General features: G+C 51.8%; 1 protein-coding gene across 1 annotated transcript in view; it reads right to left on the bottom strand.

Annotated features, from left to right (window-relative positions):
• Positions 1 to 23,910, bottom strand: part of adam15 (ADAM metallopeptidase domain 15) — a 135,675-nt gene that overhangs the window by 38,693 nt on the left and 73,072 nt on the right. Inside the window, 8 exon segments of the mRNA XM_085978274.1 lie at positions 1,481 to 1,558; positions 3,439 to 3,579; positions 3,581 to 3,635; positions 5,528 to 5,636; positions 10,446 to 10,641; positions 15,568 to 15,660; positions 19,523 to 19,700; positions 20,470 to 20,618. Of these exon segments, the coding sequence (XP_085834400.1) occupies positions 1,481 to 1,558; positions 3,439 to 3,579; positions 3,581 to 3,635; positions 5,528 to 5,636; positions 10,446 to 10,641; positions 15,568 to 15,660; positions 19,523 to 19,700; positions 20,470 to 20,618 (999 nt within the window).

The following is a 23,910-nucleotide window of genomic DNA, read 5'->3' as shown; positions in this document are numbered from 1 at the left end:
ATGGGAAGGGGTTAGTCCATTGGGATTGTGTGCAATGTGAGTGAATGGGAAGGGGATTGGGTCCATTGGGATTGTGTGCAATGGGAGTGAATGGGAAGGGGTTGGGTCCATTGGGATTGTGTACAATGGGAGCGAATGGGAAGGGGTTTGGGTCCATTGGGATTGTGTACAATGGGAGTGAATGGGAAGGGGTTTGGGTACAATGGGAGTGAATGGGAAGGGGTTTGGGTCCATTGGGCGTGTGTACAATGGGGAGTGAATGGGAAGGGGTTGGGTCCATTGGGATTGTGTGCAATGGGAGTGAATGGGAAGGGGGTTGGGTCCATTGGGATTGTGTGCAATGGGAGTGAATGGGAAGGGGGATTGGGTCCATTGGGATTGTGTGCAATGGGAGTGAATGGGAAGGGGTTGGGTCCATTGGGATTGTGTACAATGGGAGCGAATGGGAAGGGGTTTGGGTCCATTGGGATTGTGTACAATGGGAGTGAATGGGAAGGGGTTTGGGTACAATGGGAGTGAATGGGAAGGGGTTTGGGTCCATTGGGCGTGTGTACAATGGGAGTGAATGGGGAAGGGGTTGGGTCCATTGGGATTGTGTGCAATGGGAGTGAATGGGAAGGGGTTTGGGTCCATTGGGATTGTGTACAATGGGAGTGAATGGGAAGGGGTTTGGGTCCATTGGGATTGTGTACAATGGGAGTGAATGGGAAGGGGTTTGGGTCCATTGGGCGTGTGTACAATGGGAGTGAATGAGAAGGGGTTTTGGGTCCATTGGGATTGTGTACAATGGGAGTGAATGGGAAGGGGTTTTGGGTCCATTGGGATTGTGTACAACGGGAGTGAATGGGAAGGAGTTTGGTCCATTGGGATTCTGTACAATGGGAGCGAATGGGAAGGGGTTAGTCCATTGGGATTGTGTACAATGGGAGTGAATGGGAAGGGGTTTGGGTCCATTGGGATTGTGTACAATGGGAGTGAATGGGAAGGGGATTGGGTCCATTGGGATTGTGTACAATGGGAGTGAATGGGAAGGGGTTTGGGTCCATGGGGATTCTGTACAATGGGAGTGAATGGGAAGGGGTTTGGGTCCATTGGGATTGTGTACAATGGGAGTGAATGGGAAGGGGTTTGGGTTCATTGGGATTCTGTACAATGGGAGTGAATGGGAAGGGGTTTGGGTCCATTGGGATTGTGTACAATGCTAGTGAATGGGAAGGGGTTTGGGTCCATTGGGATTCTGTACAATGGGAGTGAATGGGAAGGGGATTGAGCCCATTGGGATGCTGTACAATGGGAGTGAATGGGAAGTGGAGACCAGGGAGTGTGGGTCTCCTTTCAACAACGGGATTGTCCTTAACACTGCAAACACTTCTAGGAATGAGGAGTGTGAAAATAGGAAGCACAGCGAGATGGTGCAATTAGGACCATAGTGTAGCCCACACAGTGGGCAATATCACCAGCCAGGGAGGATCCACCTTACCCCGTGATTATTACACTTCTGCAGGCACTCATCCACCTCGAACATGGAGACATCCTGGCATCTCCTGTCGATGCAGGCCTAAAGAGGAGACAGGAAGAGATTTCGTCAAGATGGCTTCCGACGTCAGCCGCCCAGTGGCAACTCAAAAACATTAACGGACCCGGGAGGTCCCACTCGAGGTTCCCCAGGCTACATCCCGAGCAGAACTCCCGCAAAATCCTGAAACCGGGTCCCACGGCCACCCTGGCTGCCCACCGCCCGTTCCTGGTGGATCCCAGTTCCGGCAAACGGCCTACGGGTCAAAATCCTGCCCGCCAGACCCTGAATTTTGGGCTCGCGATCAGTTGCGATGCCCCCTGCGGTCGAATAGCCGGCTGATGCCGCTTGACAGCTGGAGAACCGCCACCCGGGCAAGGTAAAGCAGGGCAGCCACACCCCTGCAAAACCACCCACAGGAATACATCAAACGTTTGGCTTGCACCTCCCATAAGGCAGATGTTAATGTCTTATTGACTATGTGGCCATGGTCTGCTTAGGTACATAGCATGGAGTCTCAGGAACCACGTACACAGGTTCAATCCCCGCTCCCATTGATGCCAAGTTCACGATACGAACAGATCCCGGTGCCCTGATCGAGGATCTATTCGTCAATGAGGCAACATTGCCAAAAACTGACCCTTTCCCAAACCCTCGGGTCCAGGACATCCAAACAATCAGCCTGCCGCAGTTTGGAAAGTTGGCTTCAAACAGAACCACAAATTAAAGAAAGACTTGCATTTCTCCCGCGCCTTTCATGACCTCAGGACGTCTCAAAGCGCTTCACAACCAATGAAACACTTTTTTTTGAAGTGTGGTCACTGTTGTAATGTGGGAAACGCGGCAGCCAATTTGCGCACAGCAAGCTCCCACAAACAGCAATGCGATAAATGACCAGATCATCTGTTTTTAGTGATGTTGGTTGAGGGATAAATATTGGCCCCAGGACACCGGGGAGAGCTCCCCCCTGCTCTTCTTCCAATAGTGACTGTGGGATCTTTTACATCCACCTGAGAGGGCAGACGGGGCCTCGGTTTAACGTCTCATCCGAAAGACGGCACCTCCGACAGTGCGGCACCCCCTCAGTACTGCCCCTCCGACAGTGTGACGCTCCCTCAGTACTGCCCCTCCGACAGTGTGGCGCTCCCTCACTACTGCCCCTCCGACAGTGCGCCACTCCCTCAGTATTGCCCCTCCAACAGTGCGGCGCTCCCTCAGTATTGCCCCTCCAACAGTGCGGCGCTCCCTCAGTACTGCCCCTCCGACAGTGCTGCGCTCCCTCAGTACTGCCCCTCGGTCAGTGCGGCGCTCCTTCAGTACGGCCCCTCCGACAGTGCGGCGCTCCCTCAGTACTGCCCCTCCGACAGTGCAGCGCTCTCTCAGTACTGCCCCTCCGACAGTGCGGCGCTCCCTCAGTACTGCCCCTCCGACAGTGCAGCGCTCTCTCAGTACTGCCCCTCCGACAGTGCGGCGCTCCCTCAGTACAGCCCCTCCGACAGTGCAGCGCTCCCTCAGTACTGCCCCTCCGACAGTGCGGCGCTCCCTCAGTACAGCCCCTCCGACATTGCGGCGCTCCCTCAGCACTGCCCCTCCGACAGTGCGATGCTCCCTCAGCACTGCCCCTCCGACAGTGCGGCGCTCCCTCAGTACTGCCCCTCCGACAGTGCGGCGCTCCCTCAGTACTGCCCCTCCGACAGTGCAGCGCTCCCTCAGTACTGCCCCTCCGACAGTGCGGCGCTCCCCCAGTACCGCCCCTCCGACAGTGCGGCGCTCCCTCAGTACTGGTACTGGGAGTGTCGGCCTGGATTATTGTGCTTAGTCTCTGGAGTGGGACTCAAACCCACGACCTTCTGACGGAGATATAGAGAGAGTATAAAGTGAGGGATTGCCCTCGGGACCCCCAAGCCCCGTGCTGCCCGTACCTTTCGTTCACCGCACACCGTGCCCGGCATCACCATAGCTGGATCCGCAATGTCATCTCCGAAGTTGAAGTACGTTCCCCGGCAGCTGTACTCCTTCTTATCCACCTTGATGTTGGTCACTAATATCTCCGCGTTGGACCCCGAGAACAGGTCGGTCATTCCCTCCCTGGCACTGGATCTTCCCACACTTGGCATCCCTGACAACACAAAAACGGGATGCAATCCTGTCGGAATTTTCCACATTACAACAACGCGCGCCCTTAAAAGGACTTGCATTTCTCCAGCGCCTTTCACCACCTCATGACATCCCAAAGCGCTTCACAGCCAATGAAAATACTTTTTTTTGAAGTGTGGTCAGTGTTGTATTGTGGGAAACGCAGCAGCCAATTTGCGCACAGCAAGCTCCCACAAACAGCAATGTGATAATGACCAGATCATCTGTTTTTAGTGATGTTGGTTTGAGGGATAAATATTGGCCCCAGGACACCGGGGAGAACTCCCCCTGCTCTTCTTCCAATAGTGGCCGTGGGATCTTTTACATCCACCCGAGAGGGCAGACGGGGCCTCGGTTTAACGTCTCATCTGAAAGACGGCTCCTCCGTCAGTGCGGCTCTCCCTCAGTACTGCCCCTCCGACAGTGCGGCGCTCCCTCAGTTCCGCCCCTCCGACAGTGCGGCGCTCCCTCAGTACCGCCCCTCCGACAGTGCGGCGCTCCCTCAGTACCGCCCCTCCGACAGTGCGGCGCTCCCTCAGTACCGCCCCTCCGACAGTGCGGCGCTCCCTCAGTACTGCCCCTCCGACAGTGCGGCGCTCCCTCAGTACTGCCCCTCCGACAGTGCGGCGCTCCCTCAGTACTGCCCCTCCGACAGTGCGGCACTCCCTCAGTACTGCCCCTCCGACAGTGCTGCGCTCCCTCAGTACTGCCCCTCGGACAGTGCGGCGCTCCTTCAGTACTGCCCCTCCGACAGTGCGGCGCTCCCTCAGTACTGCCCCTCCGACAGTGCTGCGCTCCCTCAGTACTGCCCCTCGGACAGTGCGACGCTCCCTCAGTACTGCCCCTCCGACAGTGCGGCGCTACCTCAGTACTGCCCCTCCGACAGTGCGGCGCTCCCTCAGTACTGCCCCTCCGACAGTGCGGCGCTACCTCAGTACCGTGCTACCTCAGTACCGCCCCTCCGACAGTGCGGCGCTCCCTCAGTACCGCCCCTCCGACAGTGCGACGCTCCCTCAGTACCACCCCTCCGACAGTGCGGCGCTACCTCAGTACTGCCCCTCCGACAGTGCGGCGCTACCTCAGTACTGCCCCTCCGACAGTGCGGCGCTCCCTCAGTACTGCCCCTCCGACAGTGCGGCGCTACCTCAGTACCGTGCTACCTCAGTACCGCCCCTCCGACAGTGCGGCGCTCCCTCAGTACCGCCCCTCCGACAGTGCGACGCTCCCTCAGTACCGCCCCTCCGACAGTGCGACGCTCCCTCAGTACCACCCCTCCGACAGTGCGACACTCCCTCAGTACTGCCCCTCCGACAGTGCGGCGCTACCTCAGTACTGCCCCTCGGACAGTGCGGAGCTCCCTCAGTACTGCCCCTCCGACAGTGCGACGCTCCCTCAGTACTGCCCCTCCGACAGTGCGGCGCTCCCTCAGTACCGCCCCTCCGACAGTGCGACGCTCCCTCAGTACCACCCCTCCGACAGTGCGACACTCCCTCAGTACTGCCCCTCCGACAGTGCGACGCTACCTCAGTACTGCCCCTCTGACAGTGCGGTGCTCCCTCAGTACTGGTACTGGGAGTGTCGGCCTGGATTATTTTGCTTAAGTCTCTGGAGTGGGACTCGATCCCACGACCTTCTGACTTTAACGTAGTAAAATTTCCCAAGGTGCTTCACAGGAGCGTAAATCAGACAGAAACTGACACCGATCCACGTAAGGAGACGTTAGGACAGGTGACCAAAAGCTTGGTCAAAGAGGGAGGTTTTAAGGAGCATCTGAAAGGAGGAGCGAGATGGAGAGAGGCATCTGTGAAACCGTACACCAGCAAGAGTTTGGTGTGTGTGGGGGAGAACGAGGGGAAATGTCAAGACCTTACTTACGCTTCAGCACAGCTCATGAACGTCCCGTTAAGGTGCTCTCCACAGTTGCCGTATTTATCCCCCTTCTTATTTACGGTTGTGAAACAGATATCATGAGCTTGAACCGAGCCTGGGAGAAAGCACACTGGTCAACATAACCCACTCTCACTGGACAATACATAACCCACCCTCTCACTGGTCAACATAACCCGCTCTCACCGGTCAACAAAACCCGCTCTCACCGGTCAACAAAACCCGCTCTCACCGGTCAACAAAACCCGCTCTCACCGGTCAACATAACCCGCTCTCACCGGTCAACATAACCCGCTCTCACCGGTCAACATAACCCGCTCTCACCGGTCAACAAAACCCGCTCTCACCGGTCAACATAACCCGCTCTCACCGGTCAACAAAACCCGCTCTCACCGGTCAACATAACCCGCACTCACCGGTCAACATAACCCGCTCTCACCGGTCAACATAACCTACTCTCTCACCGGTCAACATAACCCGCTCTCACCGGTCAACATAACCCGCTCTCACCGGTCAACACAACCCGCTCTCACCGGTCAACACAACCCGCTCTCACCGGTCAACATAACCCGCTCTCACCGGTCAACATAACCCGCTCTCACCGGTCAACATAACCCGCTCTCACCGGTCAACATAACCCGCTCTCACCGGTCAACATAACCCGCTCTCACCGGTCAACATAACCCGCTCTCTCACCGGTCAACATAACCCGCTCTCACCGGTCAACATAACCCGCTCTCACCGGTCAACATAACCCGCTCTCACCGGTCAACATAACCCGCTCTCACCGGTCAACATAACCCGCTCTCACCGGTCAACATAACCCGCTCTCACCGGTCAACATAACCCGCTCTCACCGGTCAACATAACCCGCTCTCACCGGTCAACATAACCCGCTCTCACCGGTCAACATAACCCGCTCTCACCGGTCAACATAACCCGCTCTCACCGGTCAACATAACCCGCTCTCACCGGTCAACATAACCCGCTCTCACCGGTCAACATAACCCGCTCTCACCGGTCAACATAACCCGCTCTCACCGGTCAACATAACCCGCTCTCACCGGTCAACATAACCCGCTCTCACCGGTCAACATAACCCGCTCTCACCGGTCAACATAACCCGCTCTCACCGGTCAACATAACCCGCTCTCACCGGTCAACATAACCCGCTCTCACCGGTCAACATAACCCGCTCTCACCGGTCAACATAACCCGCTCTCACCGGTCAACATAACCCGCTCTCACCGGTCAACATAACCCGCTCTCACCGGTCAACATAACCCGCTCTCACCGGTCAACATAACCCGCTCTCACCGGTCAACATAACCCGCTCTCACCGGTCAACATAACCCGCTCTCACCGGTCAACATAACCCGCTCTCACCGGTCAACATAACCCGCTCTCACCGGTCAACATAACCCGCTCTCACCGGTCAACATAACCCGCTCTCACCGGTCAACATAACCTACTCTCTCACCGGTCAACATAACCCGCTCTCACCGGTCAACATAACCCGCTCTCACCGGTCAACATAACCCGCTCTCACCGGTCAACATAACCCGCTCTCACCGGTCAACACAACCCGCTCTCACCGGTCAACATAACCCGCTCTCACCGGTCAACATAACCTACTCTCTCACCAGTCAACATAACCCGCTCGCACCGGTCAACATAACCCGCTCTCACCGGTCAACATAACCCGCTCTCACCGGTCAACACAACCCGCTCTCACCGGTCAACATAATCTACTCTCTCACCGGTCAACATAACCCGCTCTCACCGGTCAACATAATCTACTCTCTCACCGGTCAACATAACCCGCTCTCACCGGTCAACACAACCCGCTCTCACCGGTCAACATAACCTACTCTCTCACCGGTCAACATAACCCGCTCTCACCGGTCAACATAACCCACTCTCACCGGTCAACATAATCTACTCTCTCACCGGTCAACATAACCTACTCTCTCACCGGTCAACATAACCCGCTCTCACCGGTCAACACAACCCGCTCTCACCTGTCAACATAATCTGCTCTCTCACCGTCAACATAACCTACTCTCTCACCGGTCAACATAACCCGCTCTCACCGGTCAACATAACCCGCTCTCACCGGTCAATACATAACCCACCCTCTCACCGGTCAATACATAACCCACCCTCTCACCAGTCAATACATAACCCACCCTCTCACTGGTCAATACATAACCCACCCTCTCACTGGTCAATACATAACCCACCCTCTCACTGGTCAATACATAACCCACCCTCTCACTGGTCAATACATAACCCACCCTCTCACTGGTCAATACATAACCCATCCTATCACTGGTCAATACATAACCCACCCTCTCACTGGTCCATACATAACCCATCCTCTCACTGGTCAACATAACCCACCCTCTCACTGGTCAATACATAACCCACCCTCTCACTGGTCAATACATAACCTACCCTCTCACTGGTCAACATAACCCACCCTCTCACTGGTTAATACATAACCCACCCTCTCACTGGTCAATACATAACCCACCCTCTCACTGGTCAACATAACCCACCCTCTCACTGGTCAATACATAACCCACCCTCTCACTGGTCCATACATAACCCACCCTCTCACTGGTCAATACATAACCCACCCTCTCACTGGTCAATACATAACCCACCCTCTCACTGGTCAATACATAACCCACCCTCTCACTGGTCAATACATAACCCACCCTCTCACTGGTCAATACATAACCCACCCTCTCACTGGTCAATACATAACCCACCCTCTCACTGGTCCATACATAACCCACCCTCTCACTGGTCAATACATAACCCACCCTCTCACTGGTCAATACATAACCCACCCTCTCACTGGTCCATACATAACCCACCCTCTCACTGGTCAACATAACCCACCCTCTCACTGGTCAACATAACCCACCCTCTCACTGGTCAATACATAACCCACCCTCTCACTGGTCAATACATAACCCACCCTCTCACTGGTCAATACAGGAAACTGTTTTTTATCCGGCACCGATGGGACCGACGTGGTGCCGGTTCATCAAAAATTCCGGATAACCGAACGCTATAGTAAAAGATACGGAGAGCTGACAGCTCCGTGTAAAGCAACAAACCCTGTTGCTCAGCAACAAGTGCAGAACAATGGCCACAAGTTCCAAGCGTCTCTGTAGCTTAGCAACAGCTGCAGCCACACCCTTGCACAGCAACAGATGGAGGAAGGCAAGTAGAATATGAAGTAAAACTTACCTGAACCTACTCCTGAATTTTGCCTGTTAACCGAGACTTCCGGTTGTTTAGGTGCCGGTAAATCGAAAGTTTCCGGTACATAACCCACCCTCTCACTGGTCCACACAAGGGGGTGGACAAGAGGCCAAAATCGGAGGAGCGCAGGGATCCCAGAGGGTTTTTGGGGCTGGAGGAGGTTACAGAATTAGGGAGGGGGCGTGAGACCACGGAGGGATTTCAAGACGAGGATGAAGATTTTAAAATCGAGGCGTTGCCGGACCGGGAGCCAGTGTAGGTCAGCGAGCACAGGGGGCGATGGGCGAACGGGACTCGGAGCGAGTTCGGACACGGGGCAGCAGGAGTTTGGGATGAGCTCAGGTTTACGGAGGGCGGAAGGCGGGAGGCCGGGCCAGGAGAGCGGGGGAATAGTCGGGAGTCTGGAGATAACAAAGTGAGGCGGGAACGTGGAGTAGAGGTCGAAGATCAGCCATGATCTTATCGAATCAGGCTCGAGGGGCCGTACGGCCGACTCCTGCTCCTATATCTTATTGTCGTATGCAAAGGCACAGATAAGGGTTTCAACAGGTGGGCAAATACATGGCAGATGCAGTAGAAGGTGGATAAATGTGAAGTTATCCACTTCGGTAAAGGTAGTGTATTATTTAAATGGTGATAGATTGGGGAATGCTGATGTACAAAGGGACCTGGGTGTCCTTGTACACCAGCCACTGAAAGCAAACATGCAGGTGCAGCAAGCAGTTAGGAAGGCAAATGGTATGTTGGCCTTCATAGCAAGAGGATTTGAGTACAGGAGCAAGGATGTCTTACTACAGTTATACAGGGCCTTGGTGAGACCACACCTGGAGTACTGTGTGCAGTTTTGGTCTCCTTACCTAAGAAAGGATATACTCGCCATAGAGGGAGTGCAGCGAAGGTTCACCAGACTGATTCCTGGGATGGCAGGACTGTCGTATGAGGAGAGATTGGGTCGACTAGGCCTGTATTCACTAGAGTTTAGAAGAATGAGAGGGGATCTCATTGAAACATATAAAATTCTGACAGGGCTAGACAGACTGGATGTAGGGAGGAAGTTTCCCCTGGCTGGGGGGGTCGAGAACGAGGGGTCACAGTCTCAGGATACGGGGTAGGACATTTAGGACTGAGATGAGGAGGAATTTCTTCACTCAGAGGGTGGTGAACCTGTGGAATTCTCTACCACAGAAGGCTGTGGAGGCCAATATATTTAAGGAGGAGATAGATAGATTTCTAGACACAAAAGGCATCAAGGGGTATGGGGAGAGAGCGGGAATATGGTATTGAGATAGAGGATCAGCCGTGATCATATTGAATGGCGGAGCAGGCTCGAAGGGCCGAATGGCCGACTCCTGCTCCTATTTTTCTATGTTTCTAGACGGGCTGAGGAAGGGGTGGAGACGGACGACGTTACGGAGGTGAAAGTAATCAGTCTTGGCGATGGGAGCGGAGGTGGGTGTCCAAAAGGAAACGCTTGCAGGGGTCCGTGAGGAAAGAGCGAGGGGGGGCGGGGGCGGGACTGATTGGGACAGCTCAACCAAAGAACGGCCCTCCCTCTGCCTCATTGAACCTCGCTGCCCAGGCCGCGCGCCTTGAGAGAAAAAAAAAACGGTCTCCGGACCCGGCTCACCTGGACCCCAGAGTACCTGGCACTGCAGTTCAAAGGTCAGGCACGCCCCGTTGTAACAGTAGGCGTGCCGGTTGTCGCAGGTGTCGCCGTTCTTGCGGAAGACGTTGGGGGGGCAGTAGGGCGAGACCCCGGTGCAGTACTCGGGCAAGTCGCAGTCTCCCAGCGGGACCCGGCAAATGGTGGCCGTGCGTTTCAACTGTAGGGTCAAAGGGAGGGGGGGGAAAAAAGAGATCACTTATCACCCCCTGGTTTAACCTCCATCCAGTCGGTGTGTGTCCGTCCTTCTCCGGGCAAGAAAAACTATTACGATAGCAAAATACTGCGGATGCTGGAAATCTGAAATAACAACAGAAAATGCTGGACATACTCAGCGGGCCAGGAAGCATCCGTGGAGAGAGAAACAGAGTTAACGTTTCAGGTCTGGGACCCTTCGTCAGAACTGGAAAAAGCTGGAGATGGAGCAGATAGTAAGCAGGTGCAGAGACGGCGGGGGGGTGGGGGAGGAATTGAAGGAACATCCTGTGAAAATGTTGCAAATGGGAATGGCAAAAATCATACAGCATGAAAAATGGGGGCAGGGATTATTATCTGAAATTGTTGAACTCAATGTTGAGTCCGGAAGGCTGTAAAGTGCCTAATCGAAAGATGAGGTGCTGCTCCTCGAGCTTACGTTGAGCTTCATTAGAACAATGCAATAGCCCGAGGACAGAGAGATCAGAGTGGGAGTGAAGCGAAGAATTAAAGTGACAGGCGACCGGAAGCTCAGGGTCACCCGTACGGACTGAACGGAGGTGTTCCGCAAAGCGGTCGCCCAATCTGCGTTTGGTCTCCCCAATGTAGAGGAGACCGCATCGTGAGCAGCGAATACAGTATACTAGATTGCAAGACGTACAAGTAAATCGCTGTTTAACCTGGAAGGGGTGTTTGGGGCCCTGGACAGTGGGAAGGGGGGAGGTATAAGGGCATGTGTTGCATCTGCTGCGCTTGCACGGGAAGGTGCCGGGCGAAGGAGAAGGGCTGTTAGGGGTGATTGAGGAGCACAGAAATGGGGTCTTTAATCTACATATAGGCAAATCCAGAGTATTTTTTGAAACGGTGAGAGATTGGAAAATGTTGGTGTTCAGAGTTGACCGGGGTGCCCTTGTACACGAATCACTGAAAGTTAACCTGCAGGTACAGCAAGCAATTAGGAAAGCAAATGGTATGTTGGCCTTTATTACAAGAGGGTTTGAGTATAATTTGAATATATTCAAGAAGGAGTTAGATATATTTCTTAAGGCTAAAGGGATCAAGGGATATGGGGAGAAAGCAGGGACAGGGTACTGAACTTGGATGATCAGCCATGATCGCATTAAATGGCGGAGCAGGCTCGAGGGGCCGAATGCACGACTCCTGCTCCTATCTTCTATAAGAGTAAAGACGTCTTACTGCAATTATATAGGGCCCTGGTGAGACCACACCTGGAGTATTGTGTACAGTTTTGGTCTCCTTACCTAAGGAAGGATATACTTGCCATAGAGGGAGTGCAGCGAAGGTTCACCAGACTGGTTCCTGGGATGGGGGGATTGTCCTATGAGGACAGATTGAGTAGACTAGGCCTATATTCTCTAGAGTTTAGAAGAATGAGAGGTGATCTCATTGAAACATACAAAATTCTTACAGGGATTGACAGGGTAGATGCAGGGAGGTTGTTTCCCCCTGGCTGGAGAGTCTAGAACCAGGGGTCACAGTCTCAGGATAAGGGGTCGGCCATTTCGGACTGAGATGAGGAGGAATTTCTTCACTCAGAGGGTGGTGAATCTTTGGAATTCTCTGCCCCAGAGGGCTGTGGAGGCTCAGTCATTGAGTATATTCAAGACAGAGATCGATAGACTTCTGAATATTAAGGGAATCGAGGGATATGGAGATCGGGCGGGAAAGTGAAGATGAGGTAGAAGATCAGCCGTGATCTTATTGAATGGCGGAGCAGGCTCGAGGGGCCGAATGGCCGACTCCTGTTCCTAATTCTTATGTTCTAGAAACAGGCCATTCGGCCCAACTGGTTGATGCGCTATCAATAACTCAAAAGACTGAGATTAAGCGAGTAATTAACAGGCTTTTATTAACAAGAGAATGAAGGTGTGCCTCGAGTGGTCGACCGGTCCAGAATACAAAGGGGCTGTGGAGCAGTCACCTTTATACCTGGATTTGTGGGAGGAGTCAGCCGAGGCATGTACAGGCATGTACACAGTGGAATACAAACAGTGGTTTACCACACTGGTCCACTCAAGCCTCCTCTCACCCCATTCCCATATCCTTCTATGCCCTTCGTCCTCACGTGCTTATCCAGCTTCCCCCTTGAATGCATCTGTGCTATTCGCCTCAACTGCTCCCGGTGGCGGCGAGTTCCATCCCGGTCAGAGTCCCCTCCGTCGAGGTCCTAACGCGAGCCTCACACGGGATTCTTGAGCCACTTACTAGGGAAGAGGAGCCGATGTGGATTCCCGTTGGCGTCCTCGCCGTTCAGGGGCGAGGTCGGGAAGCACTTCTTCACACAAGGTGGGGGGGGGGGGGGGGGGGCGGGGGGGGTGAAAATCTGAAACTCTCTTCCGCAAAAGGCTGTCGAGGCTGGGGGTCAATTGGAGCTTCCAGAACTGAGATGGATCGATTTTATTGAATGGCGGAGCATCGAGGGACAGCACCTCATCTTCCAATTCGACACTTTACAACCTTCCGGACACAACATCGAGGTTCAACAATTTCAGATCGTAACCCCTGCCCCCCATTTTTCATGCTGTATGATTTTGCCATTCCCATTTGCAACATTTTCACAGTACTGGCCCAGAAATTCGGGTCGGGGACTTCCCGCAGGTGTAAATCCCCCTCCGACCTGCACTTACCTAGCGCACCGGCCGTTGAGCTGTGGGCCCGCGTGGGATTCCGATCCTGGGCCTGCTCCAACTGCCGGCGCGCAGTGCTTGCGTATCCCAGGGGCGCAGTTAGTTCGAAGCGTCCCCTGGGATCACGTGGGCCATGGAGAGCCAATGGTAGCAGGGAATGCTTCATTCATAAATTTGATAGGAAGAGCTGTCAAACCTATGAATAGAGATCGGCCCCAAAACATAACTAAAACTTCAAATACATTTTTTTTTAAATCACATTTTAAAATAACTATAAATTACATAAAATAACTATTTTAAACAATAATTTAATTTTTGAAAACATTAATTACATTTTCTAACGGGGCTAAAAATAAACTTACCTTTCTTTAAAGTATTTAAAAATAATAAACCCGTGGAAAAAATGTTTTAATTTTACTTAATTCACCACTTACCTTGTTACAAGCAGGCCCTGCGACTGCTTTTTACAAGTGTAGCTCCTGGAGACTTACACTCCCGGAGAAACCTGCAAAAAAACAAAAGTTCCAGGCGTACGCGCTGCCTCTCCGGCGCACGCGTTCCACCGGTGAACCCCTTCCTTTAAGGGAACGGAAGTTCCGGTTTCCTGCGCATGCGCAGTGCGTGCACGAAACCGGCACTTTCGTTGGGCCTACGCGCGAGTACCCAGCGCGTACTCACCCGTGGGGACCCGAATTTCTGGGACAGTTTGTTCTTTCAACTCCTTCCTCCCCTCCAACCCCCCGTCTCTGCACCTGCTTAACATCTGTTCCATCTCCAGCTTTTTCCAGTTCGTCCCAGACCTGAAGCGTTAACTCTGTTTCTCTCTCCACGGATGCTGCCTGGCCTGCTGAGTATTTCCAGCATTTTCTGTTGTTATTTTGGATAGATTTTTGTTGGGTAAGGGTATCGAGGGATGTGCAGCCAAGGCGGGTGGATGGAGTTAAGATACAGATCAGCCGCGATCTGGTTGAATGGCAGGACAGGCTCGAGGGGCTGAATGGCCTCCTCCTGTGTTGCTATGATGAGTAGATCGACGAGGAGGAACTGATGTACCATTAATTACCCTCCCCCCCCACCCCCCTGATGTAATAAAACTAGTAAGCACTTGGTTTAAGTGTAAAACAAGGCTTTAATCAACTGTTTCACAACCATGAGTTTCCAGTTACATCACTAGTTCCTGTATGATTTGGACAGGTTGGGTGATTGGGCAGATGCAGTATAATGTGGATAAATGTGAGGTTATCCACTTTGGTGGCAAAAACAGGAAGACAGATTATCTTAATGGGAGAAGGGGAAGTGCAACGAGACCTGGGTGTCCTTGTGCACCAGTCACTGAAGGTAAGCATGCAGGTGCAGCAGGCGGTTAAGAAGGCAAATGGTATGTTGGCCTTCGTAGCAAGAGGGTTTGAGTACAGGAACAAAGATGTCTTGCTGCAGTTGTACAGGGCCTTGGTGAGACCACGCCTTGAGGATTGTGTGTAGTTTTGGTCACCTTATCTGAGGAAGGATGTTCTTGCCATGGAGGGAGTGCAGCGAAGATTCACCAGACTGATACCTGGGATGGCAGGAATGACGTATGAGGAGAGATTGTGTCGATTGGGCTTATACTCGCTGGAGTTTAGAAGAATGAGAGGAGATCTCATTGAAACTTATAAAATTCTAACAGGACTAGACAGACTAGATGCTGGAAGGATGTTCCCGATGGCGGGGGAGTCCAGAACCAGGGGTCACAGTCTAAGGATAAGGGGTAAGCCATTTAGGACAGAGATGAGGAGGAATTTCTTCACCCAGAGAGTGGTGAACCTGTGGAATTCTCTACCACAGAAGGCGGTGGAGGCCAATTCATTAAATATATTCAAGAAGGAGTTGGATATATTTCTTAAGGCTAAAGGGATCAAGGGGTATGGGGAGAAGGCAGGGACAGGGTACTGAATTTGGATGATCAGCCATGATCTCATTGAATGGCGGAGCAGGCTCGAGGGGCCGAATGGCCTACTCCTGCTGCTATCTTCTATGTTTCTATGTTCCTGGTTACAAAAACGTCCTGAGCAAGCTGGGCCCACGCCCGAGTATTTATACTTTCCTTGGACGACGCCACCAGCTGGCCGCCCAGTGTTATCTCATGAGTCAATCCTGCGATTGCTTCTTTGGACGTCAATTCTGCCTCCCTGGACAAGACCAGTGACTAGGCCCGGCTGCGAGCGCGGCAACCCAGGCGAGGGTGGTCGATCGGTGACACGTACCTTGCAGTTGTCGCAGCAGGCTCCTTCGGAGGAACACTCGGCTCCCGGGACCAGCTTGCAACTGGTGGCGTTGCAGCAGGGATCGGCGCACTCCTGGCATGAGAGAGAGAGAGAGAAAAAAAGACACGACAGGTCACCAAACGGCTTCTGGGGCCTACACGGTTCCCATGGCGACGCGAAGGCCTGGTGCAGTGGGGAAAGAGTTGAACTGACAATCGCTGGCAGTTTAGTGTAAGAAGTCACACAACACCAGGTTATAGTCCAACAGTTTTAGTTGAAATCACAAGCTTTCGGAGCGCTGCTCCTTCGTCAGGTGAAGTGGAGAGATGCCTATAGACACAGCATATATAGTCAGAGAATAATGTCAGATGATTACAGGTAATCTTTCTAACTGCCATTTATCACACCTCGGCAGAGAGATAATCACAGCAATCAAAGGTGTGAATGGTGTCCAAACAGGTCAGACAGGAAAACATTACATCAAAGAACAATGGGGTGGGGTCACAAGGGGGCAAATGTTGCAGATGCTGGGGTCTGTATGAAAAACAAAAAACAGACAAAAAACATTTTCTTTGCTGGAAATCACAGCAGGTCTGGCCACATCTGTGTAGAGAGAACAAGCCAACGATGACTCGAGTCTGGATGACCCTACGTCAGGTGGGGTTACATGTAGCGTGACATGAACCCAAGATCCCGGTTGAGGCTGTCCTCATGAGTGCGGAACTTGGCTATCAGTTTCTGCTCTACGATTTTGCGTTGTCGTGTTAGAAAGATTACCTGTAATCATCTGGCATTATTCTCTGACTATATAAGCTGTGTCTTTATGCATCTCTCCACTTCACCTGACGAAGGAGCAGCGCTCCGAAAGCTTGTGATTTCAAATAAAACTGTTGGACTATAACCTGGTGTTGTGTGACTTCTTACATTTGTCCACCCCAGTCCAACACCGGCATCTCCACACCAGTTTAGTGTAAGGAAGGACAGGGATTAACATGAAAGACCACATCCATAAAGGTGCGGTCAAAGATAGCTGACCTTTGGAGAGAAATAAAACAATTAAATGGAGACTGGATGTCCAGCATTTCAACTGCCCGTAAGAACTTTATTACCTTGGTTACATTCCAAGGTATCTTTTAATTAGCATTCAGCAGTTTGAGTGATTGATTGAAGAGGCAGCTTATACATGTTGAGTATTGTGTGCAGTTTTGGTCACCTTATCTGAGGAAGGATGTTCTTGCCATGGAAGGAGTTCAGCGAAGATTCACTAGGCCTATACCTGGGATGGCAGGAATGACGTATGAGGCGAGATTGGGACGATTGGGCTTGTACTCGCTGGAGTTTAGAAGAATGAGAGGGGATCTCATTGAAACTTATAACATTCTGACAGGACTGGACAGACTAGATGCAGGAAGGATGTTCCCGATGGTCGGGGAGTCCAGAACCAGGGGTCACAGTCTAAGGATAAGGGGTAGGCCATTTAGGACAGAAATGAGGAGGAATTTCTTCACCCAGAGAGTGGTGAACCTGTGGAATTCTCTACCACACAAGGCAGTTGAGGCTTATTCATTAAATATATTCAAGAAGGAGTTGGATATATTTCTTAAGGCTAAAGGGATCAAGGGATATGGGGAGAAAGCAGGGACAGGGTACTGAAATTGGATGATCAGCCATGATCTCATTGAATGGCGGAGCAGGCTCGAGGGTCCGAATGGCCTACTCCTGCTCCTATCTTCTATGTTTCTATCTTTATATTAAGATTTGTAACCAATCCGTGAAGGTGCATGCGGGCCAAGATCCAATCAGGTGGCGGGACTGAATTTAACATGAGGTGGCCATGCTTACCACCGGTGCAATAAAGACAACTTGACTGTCGATCTAAAACCTTGTGTCAAGTGTTGGTTTAAAATACTCCACAACACCAGGGAAAACGCCAATCGGGGTTTTATACCTCAGCATTTCACCCCCTGCCTTTCAAATCTCATTGAAACGTATAAAATTCTGACAGGGCTAGACAGACTGGATGCAGGGAGGATGTTTCCCCTGGCTGGGGGGGGGGGGGGGGGGTCTAGAACGAGGGGTCACAGTCTCAGGATACGGGGTAGGACATTTAGGACTGAGATGAGGAGAAATTTTACGTGCAGCTTTGATCTCCTTACCTAAGAAAGGATATACTTTTCATAGAGGGAGTGCAGCGAAGGTTCACCAGACTGATTCCTGGGATGGTAGGACTGTTGTATGAGGAGAGATTGGGTCGACTAGGCCTGTATTCACCAGAGTTTAGAAGAATGAGAGGGGGATCTCGTGGAAACGTATAAAACTCTGACAGGACTCGACAGACTGGATGCAGGGAGGATGTTTCCCCTGGCTGGGGGGGGCCTAGAACGAGGAGTCACAGTCTCAGGATACGGGGTAGGACATTTAGGACAGAGATGAGCGGAAATTTCTTCACTCAGAGGGTGGTGAACCTGTGGAATTCTCTACCACAGAAGGCTGTGGAGGCCAAGTCACTGAATATATTTAAGAAGGAGACAGATAGATTTCTAGTCACAACAGGCATCAAGGGGTATGGGGAGAGAGCGGGAATATGGTATTGAGATAGAGGATCAGCCATGATCATATTGAATGGCGGAGCAGGCTCGAATGGCCGACTCCTGCTCCTATTTTTCTATGTTTCTATGTTTCTAAATACGAGGAGCCATTCAGCTCCTCAAAGAGCAAGTGGATAAATGCAGCACAGGGCGAGTTACTAAGGTCACAGATTCACTTCCTGGCATCAGTCTGGACAGGAAGGACGCTGCCACGGGTCTCAGAGCCCCCTGGGCTAAGAAAGGAAAGGGGGGACAAGGGAATGATCCAACTGGTACTCGTAGCGAGAGGGTTCGAGTACAGGAACAAGGATGTCTTGCTGCAGTTGTACAGGGCCTTGGTGAGACCGCACCTTGAGTATTGTGTGCAGTTTTGGTCGCCTTATCTGAGGAAGGATGTTCTTGCCATGGAGGGAGTGCAGCGAAGATTCACCAGACTGATACCTGGGATGGCAGGAATGACGTATGAGGAGAGATTGGGTCGATTGGGCTTATACTCGCTGGAGTTTAAAAGAATGAGAGGGGATCTCATCGAAACCTATAACATTCTGACAGGACTGGACAGACTAGATGCAGGAAGGATGTTCCCGATGGCCGGGGAGTCCAGAACCAGGGGTCACAGTCTAAGGATAAGGGGTAAGCCATTTAGGACTGAAATGAGGAGGAATTTCTTCACCCAGAGAGTGGTGAACCTGTGGAATTCTCTGCCACAGAGGGCGGTGGAGGCCAGTTCATTAAATATATTCAAGAAAGAGTTGGATATATTTCTTAAGGCTAAAGGGATCAAGGGATATGGGGAGAAGGCAGGGACAGGGTGCTGAATTTGGATGATCAGCCATGATCTCATTGAATGGTGGAGCAGGCTCGAGGGGCCGAATGGCCGACTCCTGCTCCTATCTTCTATGTTTCTAAGTTTCTATGGTCGCTCGCTCTTGTTGGGCAAGAGCGTGCGGACGTCGGACGATGAAATTCTCAGACTTTCAGGCAATGCCTCCCTTAGCCAAATAGACGGCCAAAGCTCACCACGTCGGACGGAGCCCCTTTAGACAATGTCTCGGGGATTGCGGGGCACCAGCTTTGGAACTGTGGTCCAGTAAGGGTCAGCGCCCGCGGGAGGGGAGGGGAAGGGAGTAAAGATGCCCGCTCATTGTTCGTCACCGCAGGGAGGAAAACACAGACCACAAACAGCGAGCCATCCCATCATCGGGGACCCATCCCATCACCAAGGCCCATCTGGTCAACAATGCCCGTTGTTCGGCCAGCGGTCAATGCCATCGTAGGTGCCCAACCCAGCGCCCGTCCCCCCAGTCCCCTATGGGCACTAAAATCTCCTGCATCATTAGTTCAAGACATTTCTGCAGCCTCCTCACATCCGCCAGTCCGCAGTCGCACTCCTCTCCTTCCTCCACGTACAGGTTGCCGCACCGCTGACCCCCAAAGAGCTGGACCGAGGCGGGGAAGTTGAACAGACACATTGCTCCTCCGTGCTTCAGGCTTCGTTCCAGATCGTCTCGACTGCAACTGCTGAAGGCTTGACCTGGGAGGAAGCTGGCGGAGGGAGAGAGAGAGGGTCAATACATCTTTCCTCAAAGCAGGTACAGCACGGGTTAGATACAGAGTAAAGCTCCCTCTACACTGTCCCATCAAACACTCCCAGGGCAGGTACAGCACGGGTTAGATACAGTGTAAAGCTCCCTCATTACTGCCCCTCCGACAGTGCGGCGTTCCCTCAGTACTGCCCTTCCGACAGTGCGGTGCTCCCTGAGTACTGCCCCTCCGATAATGCGGCGTTCCCTCAGTACTGCCCCTCCGACAGCGCGGCGCTCCCTCAGTACTGCCCCTCCGACAGTGCGGCGCTCCCTCAGTACCGCCCCTCCGACAGTGCGGCGCTCCCTCAGTACTGCCCCTCTGACAGTGCGGCGCTCCCTCAGTACTGCCCCTCCGACAGTGCGGCGCTCCCTCAGTACTGCCCCTCCGACAGTGCGGCGCTCCCTCAGTACTGCCCCCCTGACAGTGCGGCGCTCCCTCAGTACCGCCCCTCCGACAGTGCGGCGCTCCCTCAGTACGGCGCTCCCTCAGTACCGCCCCTCCGACAGTACGGCGCTCCCTCAGTACGGCGCTCCCTCAGTACTGCCCCTCTGACAGTGCGGCGCTCCCTCAGTACTGGCACTGGGAGTGTCGGCCTGGATTTTTGTGCTCAAATCTCTGGAGTGGAGGCTCGAACTCACGACCGTCCGACTCAATAAGCGAGGGTCTTTTCAAATCGCGCCAGGGCCTTCCAGGTTAAGCGCCGCACCGCGCCCCGCTGCAGTCATACCCCGTCGATGGCTCCATAATGCAGCCTCCCAGCCGCTTAGGGTTCAAACAGGTGCACCTCCGGTCGTCCGTGTCGTGACTGATTCCCAGGTTGTGCCCCAGTTCATGGGCCACAGTGGACGCTACTCCCAGCACACTGACCGAGTGATCCTAGGGGAAAGGACAAGATGAGTGAGCCTCTGTGACGGAATATACTATATAACCTGACATGAATCAGTCATTCATGAAAGAAAGACTTATGAAATAATACTGAGCGGCCTGCGGGTGGCGCTGTCCAGGGAGAGTATAAATACTCGGGCACGGGCCCAGCTTGCGCAGGACATTCTTAACAGGAACTAGTGAAGGACACAACTAGACCTCCATGTTGTAAAACAGTTGATTAAAGCTTTAACGCTTAGACCAAGTGCTTAGTAATTTTCTCACGTCAGAACCTTTTTAGAAAAATAAACTAGATAGCCATTTTAGAAAAATACACTATCTTATGAAAGAATTCTGGCCTCGCTGAGGTAAGACAGTGGTTGACCCGGAAGAGTACCTTATAAGGAACTCTACCGTATAAATTCTTTGGAACATGACAAACTGGGGTTGGAAATTTAGAAACCTAAGTATGAAATAGCTATGAAAGAATTCTGGCTATTGAAACAGGTCAAGTTGTTGACCCTGAATAAGTAACCTTATTGAAACAGAAGAATGGGTGGCTCCGAGTGGCTGACCTTTTGGGAACAAAACAATGGTCAACCCTGGATAAGTGATTTCAATTAAACCTCTTAAAGATGGCCCATAAGATAAGGAACATCTGCCCTCGTAAAGATGGCACGCAAAATAAGGGACATCTGCCATCACATCTATATGGTAAAAACTCCCAATCACTATTGCCGATGTCGCAGTAAGAATTGCAAGAGATCAGCAGAAAGAAGAATAGTGATAATTAACTTGGATCAGCAGAAACCTTATGGGATACAACTGAAAAAGGGTATAAATATTGAAGTCTCAAATGAGGCTTTAAATCGGGCAAAGCGATTCTCGGCTACAGAGGCGGCTCTGTAGTCTTCCACTCTTTGTACCTCGGGGATCAAAGGTATTTTGATATTGATCGATATCCTGTATAGAAAATGTTAAGAGCTGTAATATTGTAGCGAAGTTAAGATTTAAAAGTAAGATTCTCTGTTAAAAATAAGATCGTATTTTTTCTCTTTTTAGAACTGTTAACATAGCGATTGACTGATGCACCAACTGTAAATTACATGTCGGTTCTTTTAATAAATCTCTACATATTTTTAGAATTGTCTCACATAAGTCTTCTGTATCAATAACTCGTGAACCCAATCTCTGTACACTCTTTGGTGGCGAGGTACATTTCTGAAGGAGATCTCCGGACCCTCATCATATCCGGGACGTTACAGTCTGGCTAAACTTATTAAAAGTGCTATCTGGAGGATGGTAACATTCTCAGGTTGTTCCTTTCCTTTAGGGAGAGATAGCCCGGACCTTTAGACCCAGTTAAACCTCTTTAGGATTCGGCTACCTCAAACTTTAGTTGAAGGCCAACATCTGAGAAATACGCCTGATCCGGGATCGCCCCAAAGGGACTAGGACTAGTGAATATCCTTTCACCTCCTGGGATCATCGCTAGCGTTCAACCTCCTCCCTTCTCTGGTTCACAACCACACGTTCTGAGTGAGCTCGAGACACTTCGTAGCCTAGCATTTGGAGCAGGCTTTGTTGGTACTGGGACTCCAAGGGTTAAGTTACGAGGAGAGATTACACAAACTAGGGTTGTATTCCCTGGAATTTAGAAGGTTAAGTGTTGACTTGATCAAAGTTTTCAAGATATTAAGGGGAACAGATAGGGTAGAGAGAGAGAAATTATTCCCGCTGGTTGGGGAGTCTAGGACTAGGGGGCAGAGTCTAAAAATTAGAGCCAGACCTTTCAGGAGTGAAGTTAGGAAACACTTCTACACACAAAGGGTGGTAGAGGTTTGGAACTCTCTTCCGCAAACGGCAATTGATGCGGGGTCAGTTGTTAATTTTAAATCTGAGATCGATAGATTTTTGTTAACCAAAGGTATTAAGGGATATGGGGCCAAAGGCGGGTAAATGGAGTTAGGTCGCAGATCAGCCGTGATCTCATTGAATGGCGGAACAGGCTGGAGCGGCTGAGTGGCCTCCTCCTGTTCCTACGATACTGAGGTTGCAGGATCAACCCAACCCGGATCAGGGAGTGGTTTTTCGGTTTCCGTGACTTGAGCCCTGTGAATTACTGTGGAAAACCATGTTCCTTGACACAGCGTACTTTGCCGACATCAAAGGTAAGACTTCATGACGTATCTATTCCCAAATCCTTTGTAGACAGACTATTCATGTAAACAATTGTAGTTTTTTACCCCAAAGATACTTCCCTTAAACAAGACTTCCTGATCTAACTGTTACTAACATCAGTGAAGAACAGGCTTTAATCGACCCTCATCTTTCTATACTATAGCGAATGGATCCCTCTAACCCTATTTATTACACTAAAGTTGCACTTTAGTCACTCACGGCCAACGTCACTACGGCCTAGTATTTCTTGGCACAAGCACGCTACATATCAGAGGATAAGCTATACTTTCCTGCCACGACACTTCAAAGCCATCCTGTTTATATTGGGACTGTTAATCTTTTAACTCGCCACCTTGTCCAAGTGTCAGCATGTCACCAAAGCCCAGAGAAGGTAAGCACAGGTTGGTAGAGCTCAGGGATGACCCCCATCCACCAATTCTAACTGGTCAGCTTCCTGCGACATGGCCTCTGCTCGCTGACCTACACTGGCTCCCGGTCCGGCAACGCCTCGATTTTAAAATCCTCATCCTTTAAAATTCCCCCCCTCTCCCCATCTCTGTAACCTCCTCCTCCAGCCCTACAACCCTCCGCGATCTCTGGGCTCCTCCAATTCCGGCCTCTCGAGCATCCCCCGATTCCCATCGCTCCACCATTGGCAGCCGTGCCTTCAGCTGGGTGAAGAAAAAATTCCTCCTCATCTCTGTCCTAAATGGCTTACCCCTTATCCTTAGACTGTGACCCCTGGTTCTGGACTTCCCGACTATCGGGAACATCCTTCCTGCATCTAGTCTGTCTGGCCCTGTTAGAATTTCAATGAGATCCCCTCTCATTCTTCTCCGAGATCTCTGCGCTCCTCCAATTCCGGCCTCTTGAGCATCCCCCGATTTCCATCGCTCCACCATTGGTGGCCGTGCCTTCAGCCGCCTGGGCCCTGAGCTCTGGAAATCCCTCCCTAAACCTCTCCGCCTCTCTCTCCTCCTTTAAGACGCTCCTTAAAACCGACCTCTTTGACCCAGCTTTTGGTCACCTGTCCTAATATCTCCTTCTGTGTCTCGGTGTCAAGTTTTGTTTGATAATCGCTCCTGTGAAGCGCCTTGGGACGTTTTACTACGTTAAAGGCGCT

The sequence above is a fragment of the Somniosus microcephalus genome, unplaced genomic scaffold (genome assembly GCF_052327205.1).
Source record: "Somniosus microcephalus isolate GS21.2 unplaced genomic scaffold, FLI_Smic_1.0 unresolved_chr7, whole genome shotgun sequence".
NCBI lineage: Eukaryota > Metazoa > Chordata > Chondrichthyes > Squaliformes > Somniosidae > Somniosus > Somniosus microcephalus.
This window is presented reverse-complemented; position numbering and strand designations above follow the sequence as displayed.